This window comes from Cimex lectularius, unplaced genomic scaffold, assembly GCF_000648675.2.
Source record: "Cimex lectularius strain Harlan isolate CLEC.00 unplaced genomic scaffold, Clec_2.1 scaffold393, whole genome shotgun sequence".
NCBI classification, from domain to species: domain Eukaryota; kingdom Metazoa; phylum Arthropoda; class Insecta; order Hemiptera; family Cimicidae; genus Cimex; species Cimex lectularius.
Window position 1 is genome coordinate 1 of NW_019392924.1, and position 27,939 is coordinate 27,939.

The 27,939-nt window shown below is 34.2% G+C and overlaps 1 protein-coding gene, 1 long non-coding RNA gene and 1 other non-coding gene across 7 annotated transcripts in view; 1 reads left to right on the forward strand and 2 right to left on the reverse strand.

Annotated features, from left to right (window-relative positions):
* Positions 1-59: 59 nt before the first annotated feature.
* On the forward strand, positions 60-2,200 carry LOC106666974. Its single transcript, XR_001340503.2, has 3 exons — positions 60-823; positions 1,303-1,676; positions 1,742-2,200. It is a non-coding gene; the product is annotated as an uncharacterized LOC106666974 (long non-coding RNA).
* The window catches only part of LOC106666969 (nuclear receptor coactivator 2-like), a 77,263-nt gene continuing 50,421 nt past the window's right edge, over positions 1,098-27,939 (reverse strand). The window contains exons 4-19 of one of the 5 annotated variants that reach the window (XM_014394533.2): positions 16,492-16,611; positions 13,550-13,879; positions 13,197-13,467; positions 12,915-13,113; positions 11,364-11,964; positions 11,199-11,306; positions 10,678-11,041; positions 10,079-10,614; positions 9,526-9,869; positions 9,298-9,451; positions 8,899-9,009; positions 8,532-8,823; positions 5,182-5,367; positions 2,295-2,477; positions 1,464-1,549; positions 1,098-1,384 (exon numbers count right to left, since the gene is read on the reverse strand). In XM_014394533.2, the coding sequence (XP_014250019.1) occupies positions 1,313-1,384; positions 1,464-1,549; positions 2,295-2,477; positions 5,182-5,367; positions 8,532-8,823; positions 8,899-9,009; positions 9,298-9,451; positions 9,526-9,869; positions 10,079-10,614; positions 10,678-11,041; positions 11,199-11,306; positions 11,364-11,964; positions 12,915-13,113; positions 13,197-13,467; positions 13,550-13,879; positions 16,492-16,611 (3,957 nt within the window). In that variant the 3' untranslated portion in view covers positions 1,098-1,312. Of the gene's footprint in view, positions 1,385-1,463; positions 1,550-2,294; positions 2,478-5,181; positions 5,368-8,531; positions 8,824-8,898; positions 9,010-9,297; positions 9,467-9,525; positions 9,870-10,078; positions 10,615-10,677; positions 11,042-11,198; positions 11,307-11,363; positions 11,965-12,914; positions 13,114-13,196; positions 13,468-13,549; positions 13,880-16,491; positions 16,612-27,939 lie in introns of all 5 variants that reach the window. The other 4 variants (XM_014394532.2, XM_014394531.2, XM_014394536.2 and 1 more) reach the window with 4 other exon arrangements.
* Positions 23,998-24,072, reverse strand: Trnan-guu. The gene has a single exon. It is a non-coding gene; the product is annotated as a tRNA-Asn (tRNA).

Sequence of the window (27,939 nt, forward strand, 5' to 3'; positions counted from 1 at the left end):
GGAAGGTGAAACAGAAGAAAGAGAGAGAAAGAATGAGAGTGCGTGAGGGAGGGAGAGAGAGAGAGAGAGAGAGAGAGAGAGAGAGAGAGAGAGAGAGAAAAGAACAATAATAAATAAAGTACACAAATTTTTTATCTTCCATATTGAGCATTGGATTTTTAACCAGTCATTTCTATAATATATACCTATGAGTCTACTGTACAAAATCACTTTTTTTTTCTTTTATATGTTATACAATATATGTGTATAATTAATAATTACACCACAAAAGCAGTATTTATTTTTTCCAAGTTAGCAGTTTCATTCTTCATGCTAGAAATCTAGCACCTATACATTTTTTAATAATATATTCCATTTGAAAGCCCTAAAAGTAATTTTATTTTATGTTTAAAACAAATTCTTCGTCCCAACTTTAAAACTGCTAATTCATACATTAACATCACATGAATTTTTTTAAAAATATTAAATTTATAATATTTAATTTTTTATTTGTCTTAAAACATTCTGAGAAAATTGAGAGGTAATTTATTCAGCATAAGCGGAAGATAATTGGAACAACCTTGATGTTAAAAAGACATACAATTAAAAACATACACAAAATAGCTTAAAAATGGGTTTAGGAAAACTATCAAATATTTTAATCTTTTTTTTTGTTTTTTTGCAGTGGTAACGTACAAAACTTCAGACAAAATTTGAGTCACTCCACACTGTTGTGAAATGTTTAGAAATAATGTTGATGACTATTTTTGAATGCCTGGCAGTCAAGTGTAAAAATAAAACAATGAAAACTTATCGAACTGCTTAATCACTAAAACAATGCATGGTAACCACCCGCATTAAAAATATATTTTTTTCTGTAATTTACTAAATAAGTGTATTTATAATATACATATAATATAGTTTTTATATTTTAAAAATGTACACGCATAATTTTTTCACTTTTTTGCATACACATATAAATTCTATATATAATAAAAAATATATATAAAAATATTTATCATTTTTGTTAGCTCTGAGCTTCCCAGATTACCTAAGGTTTAATTGTGAGTAAAAAATATATATAAAAATCATATATAAATTTTACATATATATTAATTTATATAAACTTCCATAAACAAGAAATCTATTGATAAAATTGTCCATTTCAAGTTTTCAAATTGAAAAATAACTAAGATTTCTGTTAAGATGCAACTTTACAACTTCAAGAGTGTTTATCCACAAAATAAAATATAAAGATTTATTACTAATAACAATTAATAATGCACTTTGAAGAAATGTAAAATAAAGTCTATTTATGAACAGGTACACGAGGCTACTCAGAAAGTAATTTCTGTAGGAGGGAGGATTTTTGGTCATTGGGTCTATTGACTTCTTCAAGCCCGCTCTACAAAAAAAGAAAAAAAAGAGAAGATAAATAAGAAATTCAAAGATATAATTATATGTATTTTAAAGAATAGTTGTACCCTTGAAGCCAGCGAAGCAGATTGAGGACTAGCTCCTCCCATATCTGACATGCCACTCCACATTTTAGGACTTTCAGAAACACCAACTGTAAACAAAAACAAAAAAGTTAAAAATATTTTTCATCGTTTGTTTTGCCCACGGTATATCCTACTGCTTCTTTAGGTTAGAGTTTTACCTAATCATTTTTGGTAAGGTATGGGCTATAATGAAAAGTAAGAACACGCATTTCAATTAAAAATGAACTACAAGGTCTTTTCACTTATGAACTTTGTTCCAGGGACGAAACAGTAATTAGACTAAACTACATGAAGGAAGGAGTCACGATAGAGATGATGATAGCCTCAACATGCCTTATAACTTATTGGGCCTCCACCATTCTCCTGAGCACTGCAGCTTTACAGCTTATTGTACTCCTTCATGTCTCCATTTTTGGGCAGCTCGCAACACGCGAGTGAACTGAGCCCTCTGTGTGCTGATGTTCTTCCACCAAAACAACACATTTTTTTCAGAGTCGGGGGATCCAGGACTATAAAATCGAGGGTTGCTTAAATCCGGTCCCACCCCTGAACCTTCCATTGATAAATGCCGTGTCAACTTTCATTGCAGCCACCCCCCTATGCATCAGACTTAACTTGGTCCTGACTTTTTGTTTCTCGCCCATTAAAATTACATTAATAAATTTTAGGTTTTGTAATTGTAGTTTGTAAGGTAATAAAAAGCAAAACCCTTAATCTGAGCTAAAATAAAATATGATTTTTAAAATTTAAGAAAGTAACACTATGAACTTTTTTGAAATCTTTGTAAAATTATAAGTATAGAAGAATTATCACCTTGTGGTTGGATGTCAAAAGATATCCCAAGGTTCTCGAGGCCGGTGACCTGATGATGGGGTGACATCGTGACTTGCTGACCACCGCCTGACTGTCTCACTCCACTCCCTGTCACCCCGGTCCTTGCACCGACCATCGCCCTCAGTTCCTGCCTAACATACTCCGTCATACCGTTGTTCCCACCTTTAAACGACAAGTAAAAATTAGAAGGCAAATTTTCAATCCTTGAAAATTAATAAATAAAATTATATAAATATATTCATAAGAAATTTAAAAATAAATAAAATAACATTTTGCTATAAAAATAATTTTTAGAGAGAAAAATTAATTTTATTAAATGGCTGGAACTATCAAGTGGCACGATTTCCCCTACTTTAGGCATTTTTTTATAACGCAGTATATAAAGCAGAAATAAACGCTTTATTCTTACTTGATCAAGAGCTTGATTTTAAAATAAATATTTTTATTAAAATATAATTCCCAAAACTAAAAAAATATAGCCATTCATTTTGTAGTAACCAATTGCTATGATCTTACTGGGAAAATCTGACTGAATTTAATAAATTTACAAAATGTGATACAAATCATGACAATATTTGCATTATTATCCAATATGGCCAATCACTGTTTTTTTAACCTATCATATTAGAATTATGTTTATCTATAACCATGCTTTTATTAACAATGAATGTTATGCAGGTATTATAAAGTTTTTATTAATTGAATTTCTTTTACAAATTTTACAATTGTAATAATAAATTTTGAAGAAATTTAAGAACAAATAATTTTTGCCTGATAAAAATTAACATTACGATTATTACCCTGGAAGTTTCTGTTTTCATTACCGATATCAATAAATTGATGAAAATATATAAAACAGTCATGCAATAATATTATTAATGCTTTATAACCAAACATTGGTACAAATGTATTTAACAATAATAACTAGGACACACAATAGAACAAACACAGTTGAGAAAACAAAAACAAAAAAACAATGAATTCAAGGGTTGGTAACACAATTAACAACAAAGGTTAGTCACACATATGAAGCGAGTGCAAATTACATGACAAGAAATTGCTTGAAGCACAAGCAAACCCCACATTAATTTAAAGAAAAGAATAAAAAGAAAACACATTAAGAAAGCACAAAGTATCGTTCACAAAAAAAAAAGAAAAAGACGCATGCAAAGTGAAAATACAGACAATACAGAAAATTTGCACAAAACACATGAACACAAAATATAAATACACAGTATAAAAAAATATTTATTATAAAAATTTTATTTGTATGGTTCTCAAAAAATATGTTCTATGGTTTTGAGAAGCATCTTAAAAATTACTTACATTTTTAGCAATGATTTTTTTTTTTTAAATGAAGCTCTTTACTATAAAACATACATTATTTTAATAAACATATTCAACACATACTAATAATAAACTAAAAGCGTATGTATATTTCTTATTTTGCATGTAAACCCAAAAAGCTGTGTTGTATTATGTTGTTTATCCCTTAGTGAAATGTCTAAATAGAGTGCTGCAAAATAAAAATAAAATGTTAAAATGAGAGCAGACATTTAAACAATACACAAAGGTGAGACACATAAATTTGCGAGTGTAGCCATTATTTCAAGTGCTCCATGTTACACACAAAGGATCCTCTGGGTAAAGGACAACTATAAGGTTTTAATTCATGTGTATTATCACTCACTACATGGATTTCTAACTGGAGCTTTACAATTCACCCAAAATTTGTTTTAATGTATACAAGTTTTTCTATAAAATCAGTTTTTTAAAAATAAAAAACCCTTTAATTATTAAATACCTTTATTTTTAAAATTAACAAATGAATATTAATTCATTATTATTAATATATTGTACATTTTAGTAGTACTTTAATAATAAAGTAAAAAAATTACAATGCTAAAGAGTACTGCGTTGTAAAATGAATATATACTTTTGTTGACATTGGTCACAATTCAACTTAAGATCCTCCAAAAGTGTTTTGTGTTCACAATTCGTTGGGGTTTCCAGGTTTGAAATATTTTAAAAAATGATCTCATTATCAATAAAATAGTCAGTATTTCATCAATTCGATTTCTCGTTTTGAAATGTTTCATCTTGGCAGTGAAAAGGATACAAATGCGAATTTTCGGTAAAACACCTTTTGCAGGATCATAGTTTTGATTAATTTTCAAAACTTCTAATTTCTCAACACATTGTGGCTTTTTAAACAATAATTTTTATTTTGCGTCATATAAATATGGCTTCAATTTGAAAAAAAAGCAAATGGGAGTTAAAAATTCAAAATGGTAAAAGTACATTGTTCAAAATCTACATAAATTTTCTTCCTTCAACAAATGTTTGCTGTGAAATATGATGCACATGTAATTTTTCATTTGCATGAGCTTAATATAGCTGAATTAATTTAGTTATTTTCTTCCAGATTCTTTGGCTAGCATTCTTCTAGATAGCACAAGGGAAAAATTACATATGCATGTCTCATTTTGGCAGATTTAGTACAAATACTAAATAGAACTTGTAATAATCATGAAATACAACACATCCCGAATAAACATAATAAACAAATAAGAATTAAGTCTGCCTACGTAATTGTTTATAAATTATATAGCGTAAAAAAATACAAATACCACATGTAGTGAGTGTTGATTTTTAATTATAACCCAATTGGATTCACCACCAAACATATATTATTAGCTTTGTGACAGTTGCAAAAAAAAAAGTCTATGACAGCATAAAACATATTGTGTTTAAAGGAGATGTGAAAGGATATCAAAGGAGGAACATGCTATCAAGGAATTGTTGCTAGATCGTTATTAAAACTCAGATCTAGGCCGACGATGGGTTTCCGTGTTTTAAGACTTACCGCTAGGGTGGGGCCTAAGGCTGTACCCTTCAACACCCGGGTACTGGCCAGTGTACTGCTGGTCAGGATAAATGAGTGTATGGTGGGGGTGGTGGTGTTGTTGTTGTTGTTGTGGTTGGTGATGGTATGGTTGAAGCTCCTGCAGGTCCTTCCCAATGTAACTGGGACGGATGCAACGACCGCCTCCTGAAAAAACATGGCCAAAACCTTCTTCAAGCACCCAATTTACTTTCTTCTGAAATCGGTCCTCGATGACGGCTCCACGGCTACTTTTTTCCCTAACCTCAGCTTTGTCTTGGGCAAATGGATGCATTTCATGGCATAGTCGGTAGTAATCTTTCATGCAATTAATAATTTTTAATTTTGGGTTAAACGATGAATATAAACAACAAAAACCAGTATTACCAACTATCATCCCATCTCTAAAATTTATATTCCCACGCTCCCCTTCATTAAAATGTCTCCTCTATTCAAAAACTTCTAGAATGCTTTTATATTTTAGATGCATTAAAAACAAGTAACCAATTAGTAATTAAATTTACAGACTTATGCAAAGAGTTTGATAAAGTTTGCCACCTCATACTCTTTTATAACTGAAATAAATTGGATTCTCAAGTCAAATACTCAATTGGATTTGAGTGATTGAAAAAAAATCTAGTATCTATTAAAAAAAGTCTTTTAAAGAAGATTCAAGTGATCCCTGGTGTACTTCGGGTGGCCAGCTCTTTCCTTTATTATTTATTACAATTAATTAAGGTTTTTAGTTGAGATAAAAAAGTCAATGGCACGAGCGGGATTCGAACCCACAATCTTCGGCTTGATACGCCGCTGCTCTACCACTTGAGCTATCGTGACCTCGATCCACTCGGACTCCAACTTCCTATCTTATCTCAACCCCACCTTTTGAGTTTTTCCTCCTTTTTGCCATTTTTCAAATGTCGTGTAATCGGATTGGATTCTCGACGACAAATGAAATGGCCACGGAGAGCTTGTCGTCGAGAATCCAATCCGATTACACGACACGACATTTGAAAAATGGCAAAAAGGAGGGAAAACTCAAAAGGTGGGGTTGAGATAGGAAGTTGGTGTCCGAGTGGATCGAGGTCACGATAGCTCAAGTGGTAGAGCAGCGGCGTATCTAACCAAAGATCGTGGGTTCGAATCCGCTTGTGACACTGACTTTTTATCTCAACTAAAAAGCTTAATTAATTGTAATAAATTAATTGGTCAAGCGGACCACAAAATTAGTGAATTTATTATTTTTTTTATTAATGATATAAAATAAAATGCTTTATTCGTGATTTGTTGCATTGTTCATACAATAAAAGACCCAGGTTTCACTTCTGATTATTAACTTATATTTAAAAAAACATTATTTTTATTGTAAATAAAATTTTTAAAATGCAAGGATTCCTTAATAAGGATTCTACTGAATCTAAAAATATAAAATTTATTTCTTGTCAAATCCATTTTGGAATAATAACACTACGATATAGTTTTCTCATTTAGCGTAGGTGAAAATAATTTTTTAAATTTGTTGCCCATTAATTTAAAGGAACACTGATATATTTACAATAAACTTGAACTAGTGAAATCCTAGAAGTAGAGGCATACAAATTTGTAAAATAGTATTCGCTTACAAAATAGTCAATAATCTGGAGACGATCTAATCTCAAAAACAAAATTAAACCTAATTTACCCATTGTACCGACCAGATTATTACATATTAAAATGTATTTTTTTCATACATTTTGGCTCGTTTTACCATAATCACTGTCGCTTTTTTATTTAAATAAACTCATTTATTTTTCTAATTTAAAATTTTTCATGTTGGCTGAAACAACATGATTATGATTGAGATGAATGATCATGGCAACCATGCCAAAATGTAAGAAAGAAAAACCAATACGTTTAGATACGTTAAAACAAACTTAAACCAAACCAACTAAAAAAGCTTCTAAGATGAATGAATTTTTAATATCAGGAAGCACTTCATTCCTATTTATTACTTTTATTAAAGAGGATTAATTGATGAAAATTATATCAACAATACATTTTCTAAAAAGTCTAAAAATCTGGCCTAACAATTTTTAATTCTAAGCAAACTGTGAATTTGTTTGGTTAACTAAAACATCCATAAAATATTTTATATAATGCTTATTTTTAAAGTTGTATAAAAAATTGTGTTTTAGAGAGAATTTTGCACATGGTATTCATATCTATTAAGAACTTTAATTACAATATACCTACATACAATTACTTAATGGATAATTAAACCTACATTAACTAAATTTTGCAGTTTGTCAGAAAACATAATTGGAAATCTCAAAAATGAAGGAAATTTTTTGTTGCAAGTCAGGCAAAAAAAAGCTAAACAGAAATATTTACTACCGATGCCAAATGTATAAATGTTTATTCAAGAAAGAAAAACTACTGGACATCCAAAGCTGAGGTTAATAAAGAGGATGTGAATTAAAAGTAATGAAAAACAAGCTGGAAGTAAAACAGTATTATTACAGAGTACCAGAGAGAAAAAAATGTGTTACATGTGTTGAATTGTGCTTAGAATCTAGGCTATCACTGGGGCAAGAAACAACTTAATGATAGAAATTTTATTTGAAAACGAAAAAAAGAAATGAGTCAAATGCTCAATGCAAACAAGATGTCATAAATTTAAAAAGAAATCACAGTACTATATAAAGTTCAAAACAAACCAAGCCTTAACACTATTCTCAAGAAAGGAAAGTTGGTAGGAAATTGAAAAACTTAAAAGGCAGCAGAAGACAAGTGAACTTAAAATGGGTTTATAACCCAGGAAAAAAAGTGTTAAAATATAATCATAGTTACCAATCGACTGCATGTCCCTGGTAGATGAAACAGCCCGTATGTCTATTTTCAAATAGTACAATATACCGTCCTCAATTATAAAATAATATACCTAGCCTATTTTTCTACAAATTAGACAAACTAAGATCAAAAATGTTTCTCTACTATTCTAATTCAGGCCATAAGAAATCCAATATAAATTGAAAAATTGGAAAAGGGATTTTGAAGAAATTGCTCATGCGTCACGAGTCATGCTTAACACTACGTTGATGGACAGAAAAAAAACTTTTTTATAAAAAAAACCTTCAAATCCAACACCAGAAAAATGAACAAAATTTAATGTTAATACAAAACAAAATAAAACAAATCGGAAGATTTTGCTTGGCTTCAAACTTCAATCGTCGAGGGAAACCCTCCTGTCTCTTACGGAGAATTGGGAAAAAAACAAATTGAGGTTATTTGACGAAGAACTACAAAATGTCAGTTAAAAATTCCAAGTAAAAAAACTAAATATAAAATCATACCTGGAAGATGGGTTGTTGCTTGAGGTATTTGTGGTGGTGGCGGTGCAGGGTGTGGTCCAGACATACTTCTCTGCAATCTGTGGTAACTCGCTGCTGTCGTGGGCGAAAGTTCAGGAGGAAAGGGGCTTTGTCTGGATCCTGGACTTGTGAGTGACCTCACTGGTGGGAGGCCTCCTCGGTTCACACCACCTTGGGTCACGGTCGCTACACCGCCGGTGCCACCACCCCCACTTCCAGGTGGTGTTGAAGGTGTGAAACCAGTTCTTACACCTCCAGAACTGTAGTTACTACCCTATTAACACCAAAATGATGTTTTTTTTAATGTTAGGTTATTTTGTGATACAAAGGCAGTAGTCTGAAGACTAACCGTTAATTGAGCATTGAGCATAGGATTTTGCTGCTGCTGAAGAGACAGCCTATTGGCCTGCTGCTGTGACCAAGTTGTACTTTGTGTTTGACTACCAAAGCCCTGTTGTGCCTGTAATATTTAATAAAATTATATTATACGTGAGATTTCTTTGAGATCGTCTGACAATTATTGCTGCTTCTGTCAGAGTGTTTCATTTCACTATACAAGCATTTCACTATATTCTTTGGTGGTTTTTTTACCCTGCTGAAGAAGGCAAAATGCCTGTCTGGCAGGTCAAAGCAGGAAAAATGATTAGAAATACCAAATGATAAAATTGTATTATTTATTACTGAATTTTTTTAAAGTTAGAAATGTTAATTATAAAATCTAATCGTAAAAAAATAGCTAATGCATTACCTGAGAAAGCCTAGGTGAAAGCTGGGCTTGCTGGAAATTTTGTAGGGATGTTGGACTGAGCCTTGCTTGTTGGCCTTGACCTGTTGGATTGGCTGTGGCCGGCTGGTTGCTGCCTCCACCACTTCCACTACCTCCACTGCCAGCATTTTGGAAACTATTCATCCCACCACTAAAACAAGTAGTAATAAGTAATTATATTAAATTTTTTATCGGGCCGAAACAACTCACTTGACTGGAGAAAACGGCTGTGGAGAGTACGGCTGCCTTTTGCCAGGCGATATTTGAGATCCAGACCTGATCATGTTCGGATTGTTGCCACCAGAACTATAACTGTTAACTGGCGAATGCTGTGAATCCGGAACGCTTCCGGATCTTTGTAAGGAAACGTTGGGAGCCACGGTCATGAGGGAGTCGATATTGTGAATTCCCGGGTCTGCTGAACTGGCAGCAGCATTGGAAGGTATAAGCAATTGTTGCTGTTGCTGTTGTTGCAGCAATCGTTGTTTCTGCTGTTGTTGTTGCTGTAGGATTTTACTCCGTTGTTGTAATTGCTGTTGCATCAAATGATGTTGCTAAAAGATAAACAATTGATGATTAAATCCTAGTTACATTTAAATCATAATGATTAATAATAAAACCCAAAAAATATATAAAACATTAATTCTTATATTTATTGAAACTCTCAATGAAAGTTGTTGAGATTATTGTAAAGTCACTTATAATGAATTGGCAAACAATAATAATGATTTATTAAAAGATAAAACAAGTCTAGAGATTTTACCGGATTGGTAATAGTTGTATATTGGGCTTGCCGCAACTGAGCTTGAAGTGGTAACCTTTGCCTTTGATGGTAAACAGGAGGTGGAGGAAACTGTTGCTGCTGCTGCTGTTGGTTAGTTTGTTGATTAGTTGTAATGGGCTGGTTTGAATTGTAAACAGGATTGTTGTTTACAGATTCACAATCCAACATTAATGATTTTTGTATGGCGTGTATTGCCATTTTCTCATTTATAAGGTCTTGATCGGCAAAAGGGGGCCCTCCGCTTTGTCCACTTGTCTGAGCCTCCATTGAATTGATCATATTCATGAGATCAGAGGGGTCAGGGACAAATTCAATGACTTGGTCAAGAATCTTGGATAAAATAGGGTCTGATGATGACTGATCGTCCCAGGTCTGCTGCTGGTTGTACATGGCCTGCTGTGATCGTGAACTAAGCTCACCAGCCTGTCTTTGGACCACCTGTTGCTGTTGGTTTACTTGACCAGGAGAAGGTACGGGATTCGTATTCTGCTGAATCGAACCGCCATGCCAACCACCTATAAAAGATTGCAAATATAAAATCAAAAATAGCTCATTTTAATTTTTTTAAATGAAATTACCTTGTTGTGGGTTTGTTTGTTTGATCCTTGGCATTTTGTCCTGAGGCGTAGCTGATATTACACTAGCAGGAATAGGAGGTATTGTGGTTGGAGTAGAAGGCCTCTTGGCAAGGAGAGTGGCTAGCATCTTATTTTTCTCCCAGAGTTTAGAGTTCCCAGGGGAAGAAACAGGGGTAGCTGGTGGAAGTGCATCTAACACAGAAGTAGGCCTTTTGGGTCCTCTTGTGGTTTCGTCTTGATTCATGTTAGGCGCATCTTCAGAACTTGGCCTCTTCCTACCTTTTCCAATACTTTCAGCTGGGGAAGACGTTGAACGAAAAACAAAGTTCTTCAGAAGAGGCTCTTCACTACTAGTTCCAGACTGCTGAAAAAAAGTAAAGAATGTTCTATTTAAGCACATAATAAAAGAAAAGACATGAAATTTAATCTTTTAATATTATTTAAAATTTGAAAATATGCTCTTGGCCATGACAATCCCAAAAATATACTCTTTTTCTCTCCTTAAGTTTTGTAATATATACCTCTTGGTTGCGCTCTTCTTCTTTTAATAGTTGCTGCAGAAGCTCATTCTGTTTTTTAAGACCTGCTCTTGCTTCAACATCGTCATCATCGCTTTTTTCATTTAATAGCTATAAAAAATTTATTATAAAAATTTGAATAAGTCCAAACTTTAAAATTGTCTTTACCTTCAGTAACATGTTGTTGGGCTGTTTAGGTTGTTCAGCAGATGCATGCTCGTCCTCCTCTTGGTTAAGAAGACCTTTAAGTATTCGATTTCGATTCCTGTTTGAAGTGCCTCCATCTGGTTCAGAGTCTGTGCTAGTCCTTTTCGTCATCAATAGATTCCTCAACCGACCTGAATCCGAAGAGGCCATATCATCCGACTCTTTGTCTTCTCCAAGAGGAGGTGAGAACGGGAAGTTTGTTGAAGTGAAAGGGGTAGTTGGTGCAGGGGCCAAAGGGCTTTGGGTAGGCGTGAGGGATGCTCGCGACTCTGGTCTTTCCCACATTCGCTCTTCTCCAAGCTCCCACGTCGAGCTTGGGAACATGTCAAAACTTGTAAAATCCAGGTCAGTCGAATTTAGAGTGACAGTTTGGAAAGCAGTCGAGTTGCTGAGGGTTATCGTGTTAGCGACTTCAGACGAGCTCACACTACCACGTGTGTTCGACCCATTCACGTTCGCAACAAGCGTCGCTCCTACAGAACTCGTTGAACTCTGACTGTTTCCCCCAATCCCCACCGGGGAAGAACAGCTTTCCAAGCTGGGCAACGGCAACTCATTTTCTCTGTAATAAATAAAGAAAAATATTAAAATCAATAAAAATTTCCACGACAAATATGAAAGCACAAGTTATACAAATATTGATAGTTTTGTTCTACAAAGTGATAATTATGATCCATATTTGTAATGTTTCATAATCTAAAACGGTTAAAAAACTGAAGGAAATGTGCTTGGCAACTGGTAAAATCAAATTGACAAGCAGTATTAAATTTGTGTGTCATTACTCATTATTTCTATACCTGGATAGGTTCAAAAGATAAAGGGTGAATCACCTTGCTTAAGGATTTGTATAGTTGCTATCTTAAGCTTCAACAAAGCTAGTTTCAATCAATAGTAATTACAAAAACCTTAATTTCTTAAAATAATCTTAAAAATAGTTCAAACTTAGTACTGCAACAAAATAAATAATAGTAGTGGTAGTAATTTTTCAAGTGTTGAAAACAAACGTCATCATGCACAATATCACTGATTTAAAGAACTACAAAAACGTTTTGCTATTTGTTACATACTGATAAATTGAAACAAATCTAATCAACGATGATGAAGACAGTGAGATTCAATACAAACTGACTTTTGTAGTTGCTTTCTGTTCAATCTAATCTCGTATTGTTAAATCAAATAATGTAAATATTTAATATTTTGGCGAATATTGTCTTAGAGATGCCAAACTTCAAGTTTACATGTCTACTGAATGACATAATATTTTACAACAAACTATTTAGGGTATGATTGATCCACCCTTTCTCAAATATTTTCTGATTTATTGTTTTTATTATTAACTCATAAAATCAAAATATGAAACTGGTAAATAATAATAAAGAGGCTTTAAGAGTAATCATTAAATTAAGGAAGCATTTTACCCAACCAATATATTTGACAAAAAATCAAAACGTCCATTACTGTGATTACAAAAATGAAATTATACCTTAAAATAAAAAATATTATGAATCTTACCCAATGATGGAATGAGTGGCCATTATGAAGTCCATTTCATGCGAATTGGACGACTTAAACAACTTTGACTTGGTATGGACATGGACATACTTTTCCTGCATGGTCGATTGAGACGCCACTCTTAGCCGGTAAATGGGGGATGTGCTTTGCCCAACGGTAAGGGCTTCTTTAAGATGTGCTGAGAGTTTTGCCAGGTCACCTGAAATGAAATATTTGTATTCAGATTTTGTTAAAGCTAAGAAAAAAGCCTGTTGCTTAAGAAGTAAAAAACTTTGCACTCACTTGTATGACATAACTCTTCAAGGTTTCTATTAAGCAAATCTTTATTTAAGAAATGTGTATATGAGGTAGATATCCCAGTAGTGTCAACGGCAATTATTTTCCCTGAGGTGTCTAGCTTCATACTGAATTGTTCAATAGGTGTACTTAGGTGTTTTTCATTGAGTGGTATCCTCCTGGCTACACACATTAAGCAGTGACTCATGTCTCCGCTCTCGTCATTATTATCGCTACTCGCTCCGCCTACACTTTGTGGTAATTGTGTTGAAGAGATCTAAAATATAAAAAAAAGTAAAACAATGTTTAAAACGAAGAAATCGCAATCTTATTCTGTTCTGTCTCTGTGAAATAATTACCTGCATGTTCTCATATTTGCACACTCGCTGCTGCTTTTCTTCCATAGTTTGGTCGTTGTCGTCAGGGGGCTTTACAAGGAACCTGCAATTGAAAGTCCTATTTCTGGGGGGTGGTGCCCCTCCGGCCTGGGCGGTCGACCCTTCCAGGCTCCCCCACGCTGGGGGAAGGAGGCAAGATGAAAATCTCGTGTGGTCGCCGTGGTGGAGTATGTTGTACACGCTTTTCCCTAGGACCTCCTCTTTGCTGTATTTTATAAACTGGGACACGTTTTCTGTAACGAACTCCACTTTGCCTTCTGAATTGACTACGAATAAGAAACCTTCTAGAGCCTGTAACAGAGGAATAAAATATTTCTTAACTATAGAAGCCAATTTTTAAAGTGTTTCAATTTTACAAGTATATAATGGAAGTAAAATCAACTAAAATAAACTGAAACCAAACTTTATGAAAGTTATACAATAAAACCACGAAGGAAGAAGGACCCAAGCCGGTTCAGCATGATATATACAGTTATGGGTTGTAAAAAATTTAAATTCTGAGATCGAAAGGAAATTTTGGAGCAAAGAAAAAACAATTGCAAATCGAAATTTGCTCTCATACCTGCTCATTAAATAATGAAGCCTGTGCTTTGTTACAAATTCTCCATTGGCAGTTGCTTTTTATTTAAGTTTGTTTTAAATTTAAAACTGAACTTGGCAAATTTTTATTTTCTATGACGGTACTAGCATTAATCGTACCTGTTATCTTAAAAGCTTTCCAAGTAAAACCCAATTACAATTTCCAATAAAGTGATGATATTTGGAGCATTTTTTTCTCTGAGATTCCTTGTTTTATAGATAAAACCTGAGATAACAAGGATAATATGGCTTTGTGGCAAAATTAGTCGTAAATTTTTCTATTTAGATAAGATATATTTCTTTGAACAATGACATAGACCGATTGTAGATTGAATTTGTACTTTTCTTAGGACGCCACCCCAAAGAGGGTGGCAAATCTTGCCTTATTTAATGATGAATCCTGCGATAAGGGGTTGATATGGAAACAAACTGGCAGCCTGAAAACGTCCGTGATTTATAATAAAATTCATTATCCCTGAGCTAAAAGGTCCAGCGCGTGTATGGGAGCCTCCAAAGGAGGGACCTTGAAAAAGTGAAAGCAAGCTCCACACAGAAAATAACTTGCCTTTGTTGTGCAATAACTTTTCGCTAATATTACCACAACGTTTTCCATTTATTGTAATTACGAAATGTTTCAGCCTTATATATTTTTTTAAAGATAACACAAAATACACCTTTTTATTTTTCAGTCTTCATTGCATGCATTTATAATATATATGTTCTATTTTGTACTTTTTTTGTTGTTGATCTTTTATGATTGCTAAATTCTGGCATATAAACGTATTTTTTAGTTATTATGAGAATCCTAAGTCACAATATTAGGTGGATTGGTTGACTTTATTAAGTTAATTATAATTTAATTAAATAAAATCCGTTTCCACAGGGCAAAAGTCGTTCCCCTGGTTATATCCTGGCTGCAACCCTATGGAACAATAGATAAATGGTCATTAACATAAAGTACGGGATTCTACGTTTGTCTTTAAAAGCTATTTTATCTTCCAGCAGAGTTATTTCTATAATTTGTTTGCCCCTAAGGAGTGAAATGTTGTGCCACTTTTAACTTTAGAGTCTGCATACGATGACAATAATGATCTACATGTTCATGAGCTCCACTGAGCCTGCTGTGTACAGAAAATTTTTTCCTGCTTTCTTCTACATTCTGATATTTGTTTCTTCTCAATATTTCCAAGGAGAATCCAGGATTGCTCTTGTCAATTGAGTGATCCTTAGAGTCCGTTGTACAAACTTGGTTTAAACTCATTTGTGACCGAGGTTTTTGGTTGGCTCTGAGCTGGGTGAAGCCGATGGTCGATGCAGCGAAAGGACTCGTGCAGAAGGCAGCCACGATGTTCAGAATGCGAGAGACGATGCTGCAAGTATCCTTACTGCTGTAAATAGTGCTGACGGCTTGCTCTAAATGTGAGTTGTGACCTCGAATACGTGTCTGATATACAGAACAGCCTGTAAACTCTGAAGGCGAGACCATTGTTTAAGCAGTGGTGACACTAGTGGACAACTTGTTAACCACAATTGGTCCTCACACTCAGTTTAGTAACGAACCGAGTTTAAATGTTGAACCTGGTTCTACATCGAATGGCCGTCGTTAAACCTAGTTTGGACTTAATCGACGTTCATTTCATAATATAAACCTGTATGCTGTGAAAGACTTAACTTTTGATCAACAAAAATCGAAAGTGATTTGAATCAGTTTTTTGTGTTCTAAAGTTTCAATAAACATTGACATTTTGTCATGCTAATTATTGAATGTCTTTTCTTATACATAGTTCTAACCGTGTTTTATTTTTCTAATCAGCAACAAGTTCGGCACTTCTATTTCTTTTACGATATAACACAATGCTTTTTTTTATCGCATATTTATATCTATCAAGTCGCGTCATCATTAGGTCGCGAAGTTTGGTAGAACGGTTTGTTCTTTGAACTTGGTTCAAATTACGAACAAAGTTCCAATGAACCCGGTTTAAACCGTGATTGGTGCAATTTCTACTCTGAGCCGTGACAGGGTTTTTCCCATTCGAGGATTAGTTTCCCCTGAAATTCTCCTTACATTAAGCATGGCTTTTTTTTAACAGTCTGCTTTCTAGCAATATTTTTTCCCCGTAAGTCCACTACTTTCAACATTGACGGAAAAATTGCCTTATTCGATTATTATATATTCGATATTATTAATGCGAGTTTTATTTTATGAGTTATTACGTGCAGTGTCAATGGGTTTTTTGCTGATTTGTTGTGGTTTTCCAGATACAGAGAAGACATCAAAGGGAAAATAGCAACAAGATATAATTATTTTCTAAGTGAAGAATTACCTCGAGTAGAAGAGGGCCGAAGACCTCGTTGGCTAAAATAGTCGGCTTCGAGGAAGAAACCTCCCCTTGCTGTACTGCGTCGATGGTCGCAGATGCTTGCTGTTCTTTTATATGCCGTATCTGGAAAAATAAAATAAAATAAAATTTGTCAATTGAAATTACTGTTTCTTTAAAAAGGGGTGTTTGAAACATTCAAACAAACAGTTTATTCATTCGTGGAAATTCGTCCTCTCGGGGCTTCAGCTTAGAAAACAATTTCAGTAATACAACTTCTTCGTGGAAATAAAACTCGTCCCGTTTTATTAGTACTTTAAAGTCCCCCGGGCTGTTATTAGGCCCTTTCATAGCTGCCCGTGAAAAACGGCAATAAAATAAAGAGTAAAATTACAAAGGGGGCGTTTAACTTTTCTTTTTGAACTAAGTTTGTCAAAGTGTGATAATGACGGATTTGATTAAAAATGTAATTATAAGTACTTGGATGTTGCTGTTAATGCTAATCCCAACAAAAACCTAACAGTGAAAAAAGGGTCAAGTTCCAGACCCCATGAAAAAAAAAAAAAAAATTGCCTATCAATGTAATAAGTTCGAACCCCGCTCGTGACACTGACTTTTTTTATCTCAACTAAAAACTTTAATTAATTTTAAGATATTAATTGGTCAAACGGACCACGCAAACTAGTGAATTTAATAAGTCAAAATGAAGTATACCTTCACTAAAGCTCTCCGTGGCCATTTCATTTGTCGCCGAGAATCAAATAAATTACACGACATTTGAAAAATGGCAAAAAGGAGGGAAATTCAAAGGTGGGATTGAGATGGTAAGTTGATGTCCGAGTGGATCTTAGTCACGATAGCTCAAATGGTAGAGTAGCGTATCTAGCCGAAGGTCGTGGGTTCGAATCCCGCTCGTGACAGTGATTTTTTTTATCTAACTAAAAACCTTAATTAATTGAAAGATATTAATTGGTCAAGCGGACCACGAAAACTAGTGAATTTAATAAGTAATATCTACACTATGTTCAAGTCCGCTCTTTTTTTAGAATTCGAAAGAAAAGATAAAAGTACCAAACTTTCCCAAAAAAAATCAGCCTATCAAATTAGTGAATATCTACATCGTGGCCAAACTTTTTACGAGCAATATTGTCCTTTTATTTTTATTGCTTAACACTTGGCCAGTTTTTGAATGAGAATAAAAACATCAGGACAATGTGTGTTCACATGGTAGGTGGAGAACTCATAAGAGAAGAAAAAATTCCCAGATTCCTCACTGCTCATTCAGAAACTGGCCAATATTTACTTGCTACATAAAATCTAACTTTTTGCCTCATTTCACGTTTCTAGCAATTCGGGAAGTACCTTATAATTTCGATGATCAGTGAGTCAGTCAGTAACAAAAATGCAAATTATGGAATTTTACTCTTTCGAAAAAGCTTAATATTAAGGGCTCTTACTTTTACAATGTTCTAAGCGCCCTACGCTTAATTTTCAAAATTCAAAAGCCTATTTATGCGGAAGCAGGGATATGAGAGTAAGAAAAACCGGGTGAATTGATTCGAGTAAAGATACATAGGCAGCTTGCTGGAACTTGGTCAGCGCACGGCTTGTTGTAAATACTAATACACAGCGAAATATAATATACATTTTATAAGTACAGACTATATGCTGGTCAAAGCAAGAGAAAGTGAAAAACCCCTCAAAAGTTGTAGTGAAACCATCAGCCTATTTAATCAGGACTACAATCTATTCGTAAAATTAGGATAAACAGCATCAAAAGAATTTTCTTGGCATTTGTGTGGATGAAAAAACTGAAACCAAAACAAGAACGGGCGTTTAGAAAATTCTTTTTATGTTATTTGTTCTAATTTAAGTAAGAAAGCTTGATTAAAGTTTTTGAGTTTTTTTTTTGTTCGCTTCCTCTCCGATACTCGTACAACACAGGTGACAACCATCAGAAATAACGCATCAAAAGTACCGACAATTAGTCATTCAAGACGAAAGAAAGAAAGAAAGAAAGAAAGAAAGAGAGAGAGAGAGAGAGAGAGAGAGAGAGAGAGAGAGAGAGAGAGAGAGAGAGAGAATGTCAAATTTTACAAATTATTAGAAAAACACCATTTAAAAAAATGCTCTCATTTATTAATCCATTTATGTTTAGTGGTCTGATTTTAATGATTTCAATTAATTTTGTGTGTGTGTGTGTGTGTGTGTGTGTGTGTGTGTGTGTGTGTAAGGTCTTGGTTGAGATGAAAATGTTAGTGTCACGAGCGGGATTCGAACACACGACCTCAACACGCCGCCGCTCTAACCGACGAGATGCACCAACTTTTTCATCTCAACCAAGATCTTACATAAAAAAAAGAACAATTAATTGCTCTAATTTATTTGAAAATTTTAAGGGATATCATTTGGAGTAAAAACATTTTCTAACATGAAGTGGACTTCTGTAATGCATTATTCTACACGAGAAATAACACAGAACGTTAAAATCCATCTGAAATGATAATAAAATAATTTTTAAATAGTTTTATAATAAATATAATATATTTTAAAGGTATATGAATCTCAATTATTTACACAACTTAGAAGTAAAAGGTCCGACGTCAGGCCTGGTAAAAGAGGGTGGCAATTTAGAAAGTCTTGGGCACAATTACTTTTACTTTTTGCCGTAGTTTTCAGCGTTTAATAATCAAAGTAATGTAACAATTTTGTTTCCAAATATTTATGCTATTTTTCCTTGCCGAAGGGAGGCCTTGATCTTGATTATCGGCTTTTCTTGATCTGCTTATTATTGCCGGTCGCTTCTTTATCATGCGATCAGTGAATGTAACAGTACTGGTCATGCCGTGGCAAGTTAATTTTAATCATTAATAATAATAGAGTTATGAGGATTGAGGAAATAGGAGAAGCTATGGAATAACAATCCGCGATAATCTGTACTAAATTGAAGATATAAAAAGCCAAATGACCTCACGAAATAATTACAAACTGAATTTTTGTCATTTTTTTAACGATGGTATTTCAACAGCGAGATTACACCCTCGGGGTGTCGGTGTTTTTGAAAAAAAGCTTATTTATATGTCGGGTTCAAATGTAGGATCGCGGGATTCGAACTCTGCACCTTTACCTTATAACGGCGCCTAGTTTCTTAACCATTGCGACCAACAAAGTGGCCCCCTATCAAATATTTTTTTCAAAATTAAAATTTCGTTACTTAGTCAATTTTGGTCGTTTTCCATATCGTAAAACGCAGCGAAGTGGGATTTCCAGCATGGAACAAATATTTGAAAAATTATTTAGGTTCTTATCTGGGTAAAAAATAATGTAATTTCTGTCATACAGGAGGGCTTAAAAATTATTTACCATTTAAAATTCCACGATCTAAGCCGGGATTCCAACGCCAGCGTGGCAAATAGAAGTGGGACGGCCTAAACCGCTTGGCCGCCGAAATTTCCCATCAAAATTAAAATATTTGGACTTAGCAGTTTATATAAGCGTATTGAATAATAATAAATAAAATGAAAGAACTTCGCTGAAATAATCGAAAAGCTGATAAATGATAAATAAAACATCGTTTGAAATATATTTTTTTTGAGTTTTCAAATTATTTTCAACGGGCTATGTTGGATTCTACTCAGAACCGCTAGCTTGTCAAATACCGGTAGTGGCGAACATACCTACTCCTATACATGAAAAATTTTCCGAAACGAATTTTTTTAAAATTTACGAATGTATGAAAACAACAGACTCCCTTGGTTTGTGAACGTCATGGAAATGTTAATCCCTTGGTACAGCGGGTGAGTGAGGGGTCATGCTGGAAATTCCAGCAAAAGAAAGGACCCTGCAGAAAACTACTGTCTAATGCGGTTCAAAATTTGAAGCTTAATTTTAATTCGCCGGGGCTAATTTGAAATGTGGAAGTCGTGTAGAATTTTTCTGCCGATTGGTATTTATCACATAAGTCGAGCTGGCTATTTTTTTTTTCATATAATAGTCTATCAGCCCCCAAGGCACTGTGAGGTCCTATTCGATATTCTGCCATCGGCCCTTTCAGTCACTCATTCATACAAGATTACATACTAACGTGGGAAAACACCATAGTTTCCATAAGAAACGGAACAGGGGACCCAATCTCATGTCCAAGGTCTGTCTTTCTATCGGGTACAATGCCTACTCGCTCCCTGTAAGGGCCAACTCCACGACCAAATGTAACACTGAGCGACCTTTCTCTACAAACGGGACCACTTGCGCGGGGTTTGCCACAAAAGCAGTTGTCCCCGTGTCAGTCTGGAATTGGGGGAAGCAAAATGATTTAGACAAAGTTTATGCAAATTATTTTCAAACAAGATGTCAAATAATTCTCCTGGACGAAAGGCAGTCAAATTGAACACAGTCAAAATGAAAAATAACTTTTTCAAAGATAAAAATATTTAAACAAGTGTCTATATTAAGATAATAACTGTAATAATCAATTCATTAACAGTTGAAATAATAATTGTTTTTTGATTAAAGAACGCTAAAAAATGGACGTATTTTCTTCTTCACTTTTTCTGTGTAAATCATACTTGAAACTTTATTATTTATTTTGATTAGGTTCTACATCATCAGGAAAAACAATTGATTTCTTTCAATTTAAGCGATCCATATTTCTTAATAAAGGCTATTTATATGCAAAAATTAAGAGACATGAATGGCACTCGGTAAACATATAAATATAATAATGAATCCAACCGACCTGTAAGTTAAATCTGCCGACTTTCGGCAACTTTTCCTTCTTTGTCCTTAAAGATGCAGATCAAGAAGGTAATTAAGATGATGATAAAATAAATGAAGGTCATTTCGGCTTTCGTAAACACTCAGAAACTTTGAAGGGTAGCTGTGGACGGCTCGAGAACTCGAACGTAACTAAATTTCTTGAGTAGGGGTTGGGCCAAAAAGAACCGTTCACCATCTTACCTGCCCCGTCCCTTATTTTAAAATACGACCCCCCCTAATATAGCTGTCTTCGGTAGTTGGTACATGTCCACCGTTTTTCTTAGTATGTTTTCAAACAATGACCCTTTCATGGAGTCAATATTTTGTCAATTTTGACTTGAAACGCTATAAGCTTTCCTGGTTGTTCGTTTTTAACTGCGTTACTACAATGAACAGGAGAAAGACTGCTTTGGCCAAGGACCGTCGACATCCAGCCGTACCGACTTCGCAATGGGCTCCTTTCAACCAAATGAGAAACAAAATATCAAGAATTTTCCCTGATAATCTCACTCAGAGTTGGTGCGAAAGAATGCACAGGTAGCTCTCTCTTTGCTAAATAATCAAACCAAGTCGAAGCGTTACCTGTAAAATCTCATGAGAATCAAAAATTAAAATATTTAAATTATAAAGTCAAAAAGTTTCAGCGAATGGACAAAATTGATAAAATGAGTCTACAAACAAACCACTTAGTAATTCCTTTTGTTCTAACAGATGGTTCAGCACGCTAAATAAATTATTTAGAAATCGTGAGATGCGGTCTGGTGTGACGTAGGTTTCAGAAAAACACTTTCTTTATCGTGCCAACGTTTCGATCTTTATTGAGATCATCTTCAGGGCCTGGGATTTACAAACATTGTTTACATTTAACAAATACATTTAGGATGTGGAAAAGTGAATTTATACAAAGCAAAATATATTTTTTATATTCAATCAAAGTTGAATTATTTATATTCAATTCAATCCAACATATATAAACATAAAACAGCAAAATCTCACTGGCACTCTCGACACGCAAGAATTACACAGAAGACAAACACTTTGAGAGAGTAGAAATACTTTGATTGAATATAAAAAATATATTTTGCATTGTATAAAATCACTTTTTCCCATCCTAAATGTATTTGTTAAATGTAAACAATGTTTGTAAATCCCAGGCCCTGAAGATGATCTCAATAAAGATCGAAACGTTAGCACGATAACGAAAATGTTTTTCTGAAACCTACATCACACCAGACCACATCTCACGATTTCTGAATAATTATCGATTAACGATCACTAATCACCACATACGCTAAATAAATATTTTTTATGAAATTTTTATAAATACAATAATAAATCTGCTGAATCAAAACTTTTACTTATACGTAAAATTTGCACGTCAAATTTGTTAAAATTAATTTTAGTTATTTGCAACACAAGAAAACATGTTTTTCTTTGCCCCTTAATCATCGTGGGGAGCGTCCTCTCGGCTTTTTCTATTAATAAGTAATTAAATGGTAAATTAAAATTCTATTACTTTTCGTACGTACGTGGGGAGAAATTTTTATTTATTACCTTAACCAAAGCCGCTTTCAAACCAAAAATATGGGGGGCAAGAGAAAGGAACCTATTCACTGAGGTTGTTTAAATTCTTATCTGAATATTTAATTGACTTTACAACAGAAAAAGAACACTAGGAGACGTAAGATTCGTGTCGAATTCACAATCTGACTATGTGCAGATGTCCGTAAAAAAATTGTAAAAGTAGCCTTGCAAAAATGTCGTTTAATACGGCCTAAAGCCAGATGTAATAGTTGCAGCAGTAGGAAAATCAAATTTTGTTCAAGCTGATTGGATAAAAAAGGTGCAATAGTGAATGATGGCATAATTACGGAAGATATCAAACTAAGATGAAAGATGATATTGACTTTCAAAGAATAAAAGAAAAAGTGAAAGCTTTTTTGTGAAATTTAGCTTAATATTGGGTTAATGATGAACCAATGAATTTATTTTTCTAGTTTTATCTTGTTTTATGTACGAAAGCGGTTCTATATCATTCGTAAAAATATTTTAATTACCCGAGTGTTCCATTTTCATCTTCAGCTAAATTCTCACAACCCAGTAAATATTTCTTAGGGAAAGTACTATAGTGACCCACTCAGTATTAAAAATTTAAAGTGTTTGTATTGGGTTGTCCGGAAAATAATGCAGGATTTTAAGTTTTCATTAAAAAAAATCTATATAAAATATTCTGTTTACGTTTACAGGATTACTCATTNTATAAGTTACCAACACGTTGGGAGAAATGTATTGAGAGTATGGGAAATTATTTTGATTAAAGAACATTGCTTTAAAGTAACTAGTTTCTTTTTTTTTTGTTTAATACCAAAATCCTGCATTATTTTCCGGACAACCCAATAAGAATGCTTGGTTGGTGGCAGATAATTTTGAGAATAACGGACCATCACTTGACCAAGCGATGTTATCTAAATTTGTTTGAATTAATAGATAATAATAGAATCTCTTTCAACTGGGTGAGAGAACTGAGAAATTATCTTTTGCTTATTGGCCATGAACATATATTTCGGGCCCAAGAGTTGAAATTGGATGAGATAAATCGTCAAAATTTGATTGATTCATTTAAAAATATTCTCATCAGTCTAGATGTAGAGTTTGTGTTGAACAGCCGGTTAAATGAGCCATATTTCAATATTAACATTAACTCTTTCAGTTAATTCATATTTTTTCGTAAAGTTTTAGGTGAACTGAAAAAGTTAGTTTCACGAGCGGGATTCGAACCCACGACTTTCGGTTCAACAAGCCGCTGCTCTAAACCACTTGAGCTATCGTGACTGATCCAACGATCGAATCTCTCTCGTGACACTAACTTTTTCATTTCCGCCAAAACCTTAAATAAAAGGATTAATTACTTGAAAGATGAAATTTGGTCAATCAGACCACTAAACAAAATGGAATTAATATTAACATTAACTCACTACTTTCGTGGTCCGCTTGACCAATTAATACATGACAATTAATTAAGGTTTTTAGTTGAGATGAAAAAATGGCAAAAAAATTTGATGAAAAAACTTGAAAAATGGCAAAAGTAGGGAAAACTCATAAGGTGGGGTTGAGATGGGGCGTTGATGTCCGAGTGGATCGAGGTCACGATAGCTCAGGAGTATCTAGCCGAGGGTCGTGGGTTCGAATCCCTCTCGTGCCATTACCTTTTTTTCCTACTTCGATTTCGACAAAATGTGCCCTAATTACTGAATACATTTTTTAATTAACTGCCTTGTCTTGATTTCTTTTAGAACAAAACATTTATGAAAATATTTCTGGCCTTCAGACTTAGAAAACGTAACATTATTACTAGACTTAAATTCTGCTGACTTAAGAAACAAAATAAATGACATTTTTATGTTCTGTGTAGAAAGTTTGAGGTCAAAGATTCCCCTCATAGGTTAAATGTTATTTAATTTATTATTATATTTCTTCTTGCTACTTTATGATATACTTTACATATTTAATATAATTTCAATGTAATGTTACTCTTATTAGCATGTCATATTTAAGGTTTGCTTTATTTACATATTATGTTGTAATAAATAAATAATTTATTATTTTTATTCTCATGGCAACAATTAGGCTCATGTCGTAGGATGAAGAGTCATAAAACGACCCTGGGTTCCGTTTCTCTTCCACTGAAAGGTCCCATTTATAATTTTATGTTTTCATTCAGGCTCTTTGAGATTCGAACCCGGGACCTATATGAATCAATCAATGACTGCCGTGAAAAGTCACAAATTTCCGTACCAAACGAGCTAGAGCTGTTTGGGCTACCCACGGCGGACCAATGATCGAGCTAAAAATAATTTTTTAGAGGATTGTTAATGTCTAAATATCATCTTGTGTGGTGACCCTAATACCATGAAAAGCGTTTATATAATTGGCAAAAAAGAAGTGAAGTATCTATTTAAATATCTTTTTAAAAGTAGAATCCGGGTGGGCGCCGGATAAAATAAAAGCTGGCTAAGAAAATAAGAAGAAGAGAATTAACATAAAAGCCGCGGACGTGGGCTATTTTATTTAACCTTTCTTCAACTGCACTCTGTTGCATTCGGGTTCGGAGGATCTCAGCGGCCTGTTGAGGTCTTTGCTTTCTTCAGACCTGTTTATTGCGTCGCAGGTTTTACGCCCGCAAGGTCACTTCATTTAGAAATAAAGAAAATAAAGTGGGTAAGTCGTGAAAAGAATCTCGTCTCATATCCTTTTTAAGAACGTTTAAGCCTCCAGTAATGCGATCCTATTACCGTTTTTCTTCTTCCCTTTTTCACAATTTTGTCAGAGAAATCTGCAAAATTACGAGGGCCGGTTTTATTTGTGAACAAAGAGGTTTCAGCTCTTCTCATTTTCTCCTGAGTCCATTTGTACATAAGCGCACCAAATATTTATTTTAATTTTAAAAAATAGCTGTGAATTTAAACAAAAATATTTTAATTAAAAAAAAAAAAACTGCAATATTAGAATAATTTTTACACTTGAGACGTCTGACTTGAAATGAGGTAGAAGCTAGCTAGCTACTGATTACCGGGAATGGAAAGGACCACCCGAAGTTAAAGCAGGGAACACACCCGATCCAACGCTATGCGACGCTACCTGATGCTACCCAACGCCTTGTCACGTTTTGGTAGGGTGTGCACATCTATGCGAATCTATGCATATCTATCTATGTCAAACGCGCGCCAGGTACAGTCACACAGCGTGTATCACAAATTAGTATCACAATCGCACGCCTCTTTTACTCTTAACGCATTATTTTGAGCAAAACCATGTAATAAATTGTGAGTTAAATTTTATGAGCACAACCATGTAATAAATTGTTTGTTAAACTTCATTGTTTTAAATAGAGTTAATCCGGTGTTTTGTTAAAATTTCTTCCTAACCATCAAAATTAAATCATTTTTATAAAAACATGAATTTTTGACGTCCTTTAATTTGATTTACATTAAAATAGGAATTTGGTAATTAAAATAACGACGAAATTACATATACTTGGTTTGAAATAAACTACAAAAAATATGAGAGTCCTGTTCTGACGCTATTCGACGAAAATGGTGTAATTTTATGAGCAAAACCGTATAATAAATTGTTCGTTAAAGTCATTATATCAAAAAATGGTATTCCGGTGTTTTGATCAATTTTCTACCAAACCATTAAAATTAATTTTTTGAAAAAATAAAAACTGAATTTTTTTATCTCGGTTAAATTGGTTTATATTAAAATAAGTATGTTGTAATTTATATAACGACAATAATACATGTAGCTTGAAATAAAAATATGAGCTTCCGGTTCTTTTGTCTTCGACTGTACTCGATGCTACCCTACGAAAATCCGGAAGTGGGGATCGCGTAGCGTAGAGTAGGGTAGCGTTGCTTAGCATCGGGCAGATGTGCACGGGAGTAATACAATCTTATGGAAAATTGTACTTTGGATTTGCGTCGGGTAGCGTCGCATGGCGTTGAATCGGTTAAGTGTGTTCCCGTCTTCACTCGGCCACTCCGTTCTTCCTATGATTGTCCAAAATCTTTTATTTACACACATCATAGCAGTAATGGTTCAAAATTCAAAACAAATACATATAGAGTACTATTAAATTCCGGTCTTTGAAGATTCAACTTGACGAGTGGTTAAAATATCCTATGTACGTAATAAATAGCCTGGGGTCAGACCCAAGGCTACTTTTACTACTACGAATATATTTTTTGATCCACACCGGAAAAGAACCGGCCCTTTGTGCTTTTTCGTGAAAACAGCCCATCCCGAAAGATTTCCGATTTATGCTTTCATCGCCGATTGGAAAGGGAAAGAGTTGATTTTTTTACCCTGAAGGCCTCACTGGCTGTGTTTATGCACGTTTGTCTCGTTGTTAATGAATTAATGTGATTCCTAGTTGTTGTTCCGACAGTAATACATGTAGTTTGAATAAAAAAACATGAGTGTCCGGTTCTTTTGTCTTCGACTGTACTCGATGCTACTCGACGAAAATCTGGACAGCTGGGGATCGCAGAGCGTAGAGAAGGGTAGCGTTGCATGGTATCGGCAGATGTGCACGGGGGTAATAATTCTTATAGAAAATTGGACTTTGGATTTGCGTGGGGTAGCGTCGCAAGTGTTGCGTCGGGTGTGTTCCCCCTTAAGGTTCTGTGCCAGGTTATGCACAAAACTAATGTTGGGTCGGTTTTAAACATCTATTGAATAAATATGATTTTAAGGTTTTCTGTGGAAGAAGACGACTGAGTGGTGGGGGGAACTGCTAGAAGTAAGTCCCTTAGTCAAAAAAGATATTAATGCTTAGGATACTTCCTTGAGGTACTAGTAGCTAGTATCAGCTTTATCGATACGGTATTTATCTATCGGCTATTTGTTTAATCTAGCGTTGAACAACGTATCATATCCATTTATGAAAAAAATATTTGAAATGGAATTTAAATTTAAAACTGTAATTTATTGGAGTGAATGTAATTTATCAGCGTGAAAGGAACGGTCGGTCGTTTAACCTCGCCCGAGGAATATTGAGTACTCTGGTTTGAATGTGTGTCGAGTGGGGAGTAAAAGTTAACGATAATAGAGGGTTCGACTCCGCCTCGAGGAATATCGAGTACCCTGGGGGAGTGAATGTGACAAGACTTGTATGTTTGTATCGGATGGTCATGTATG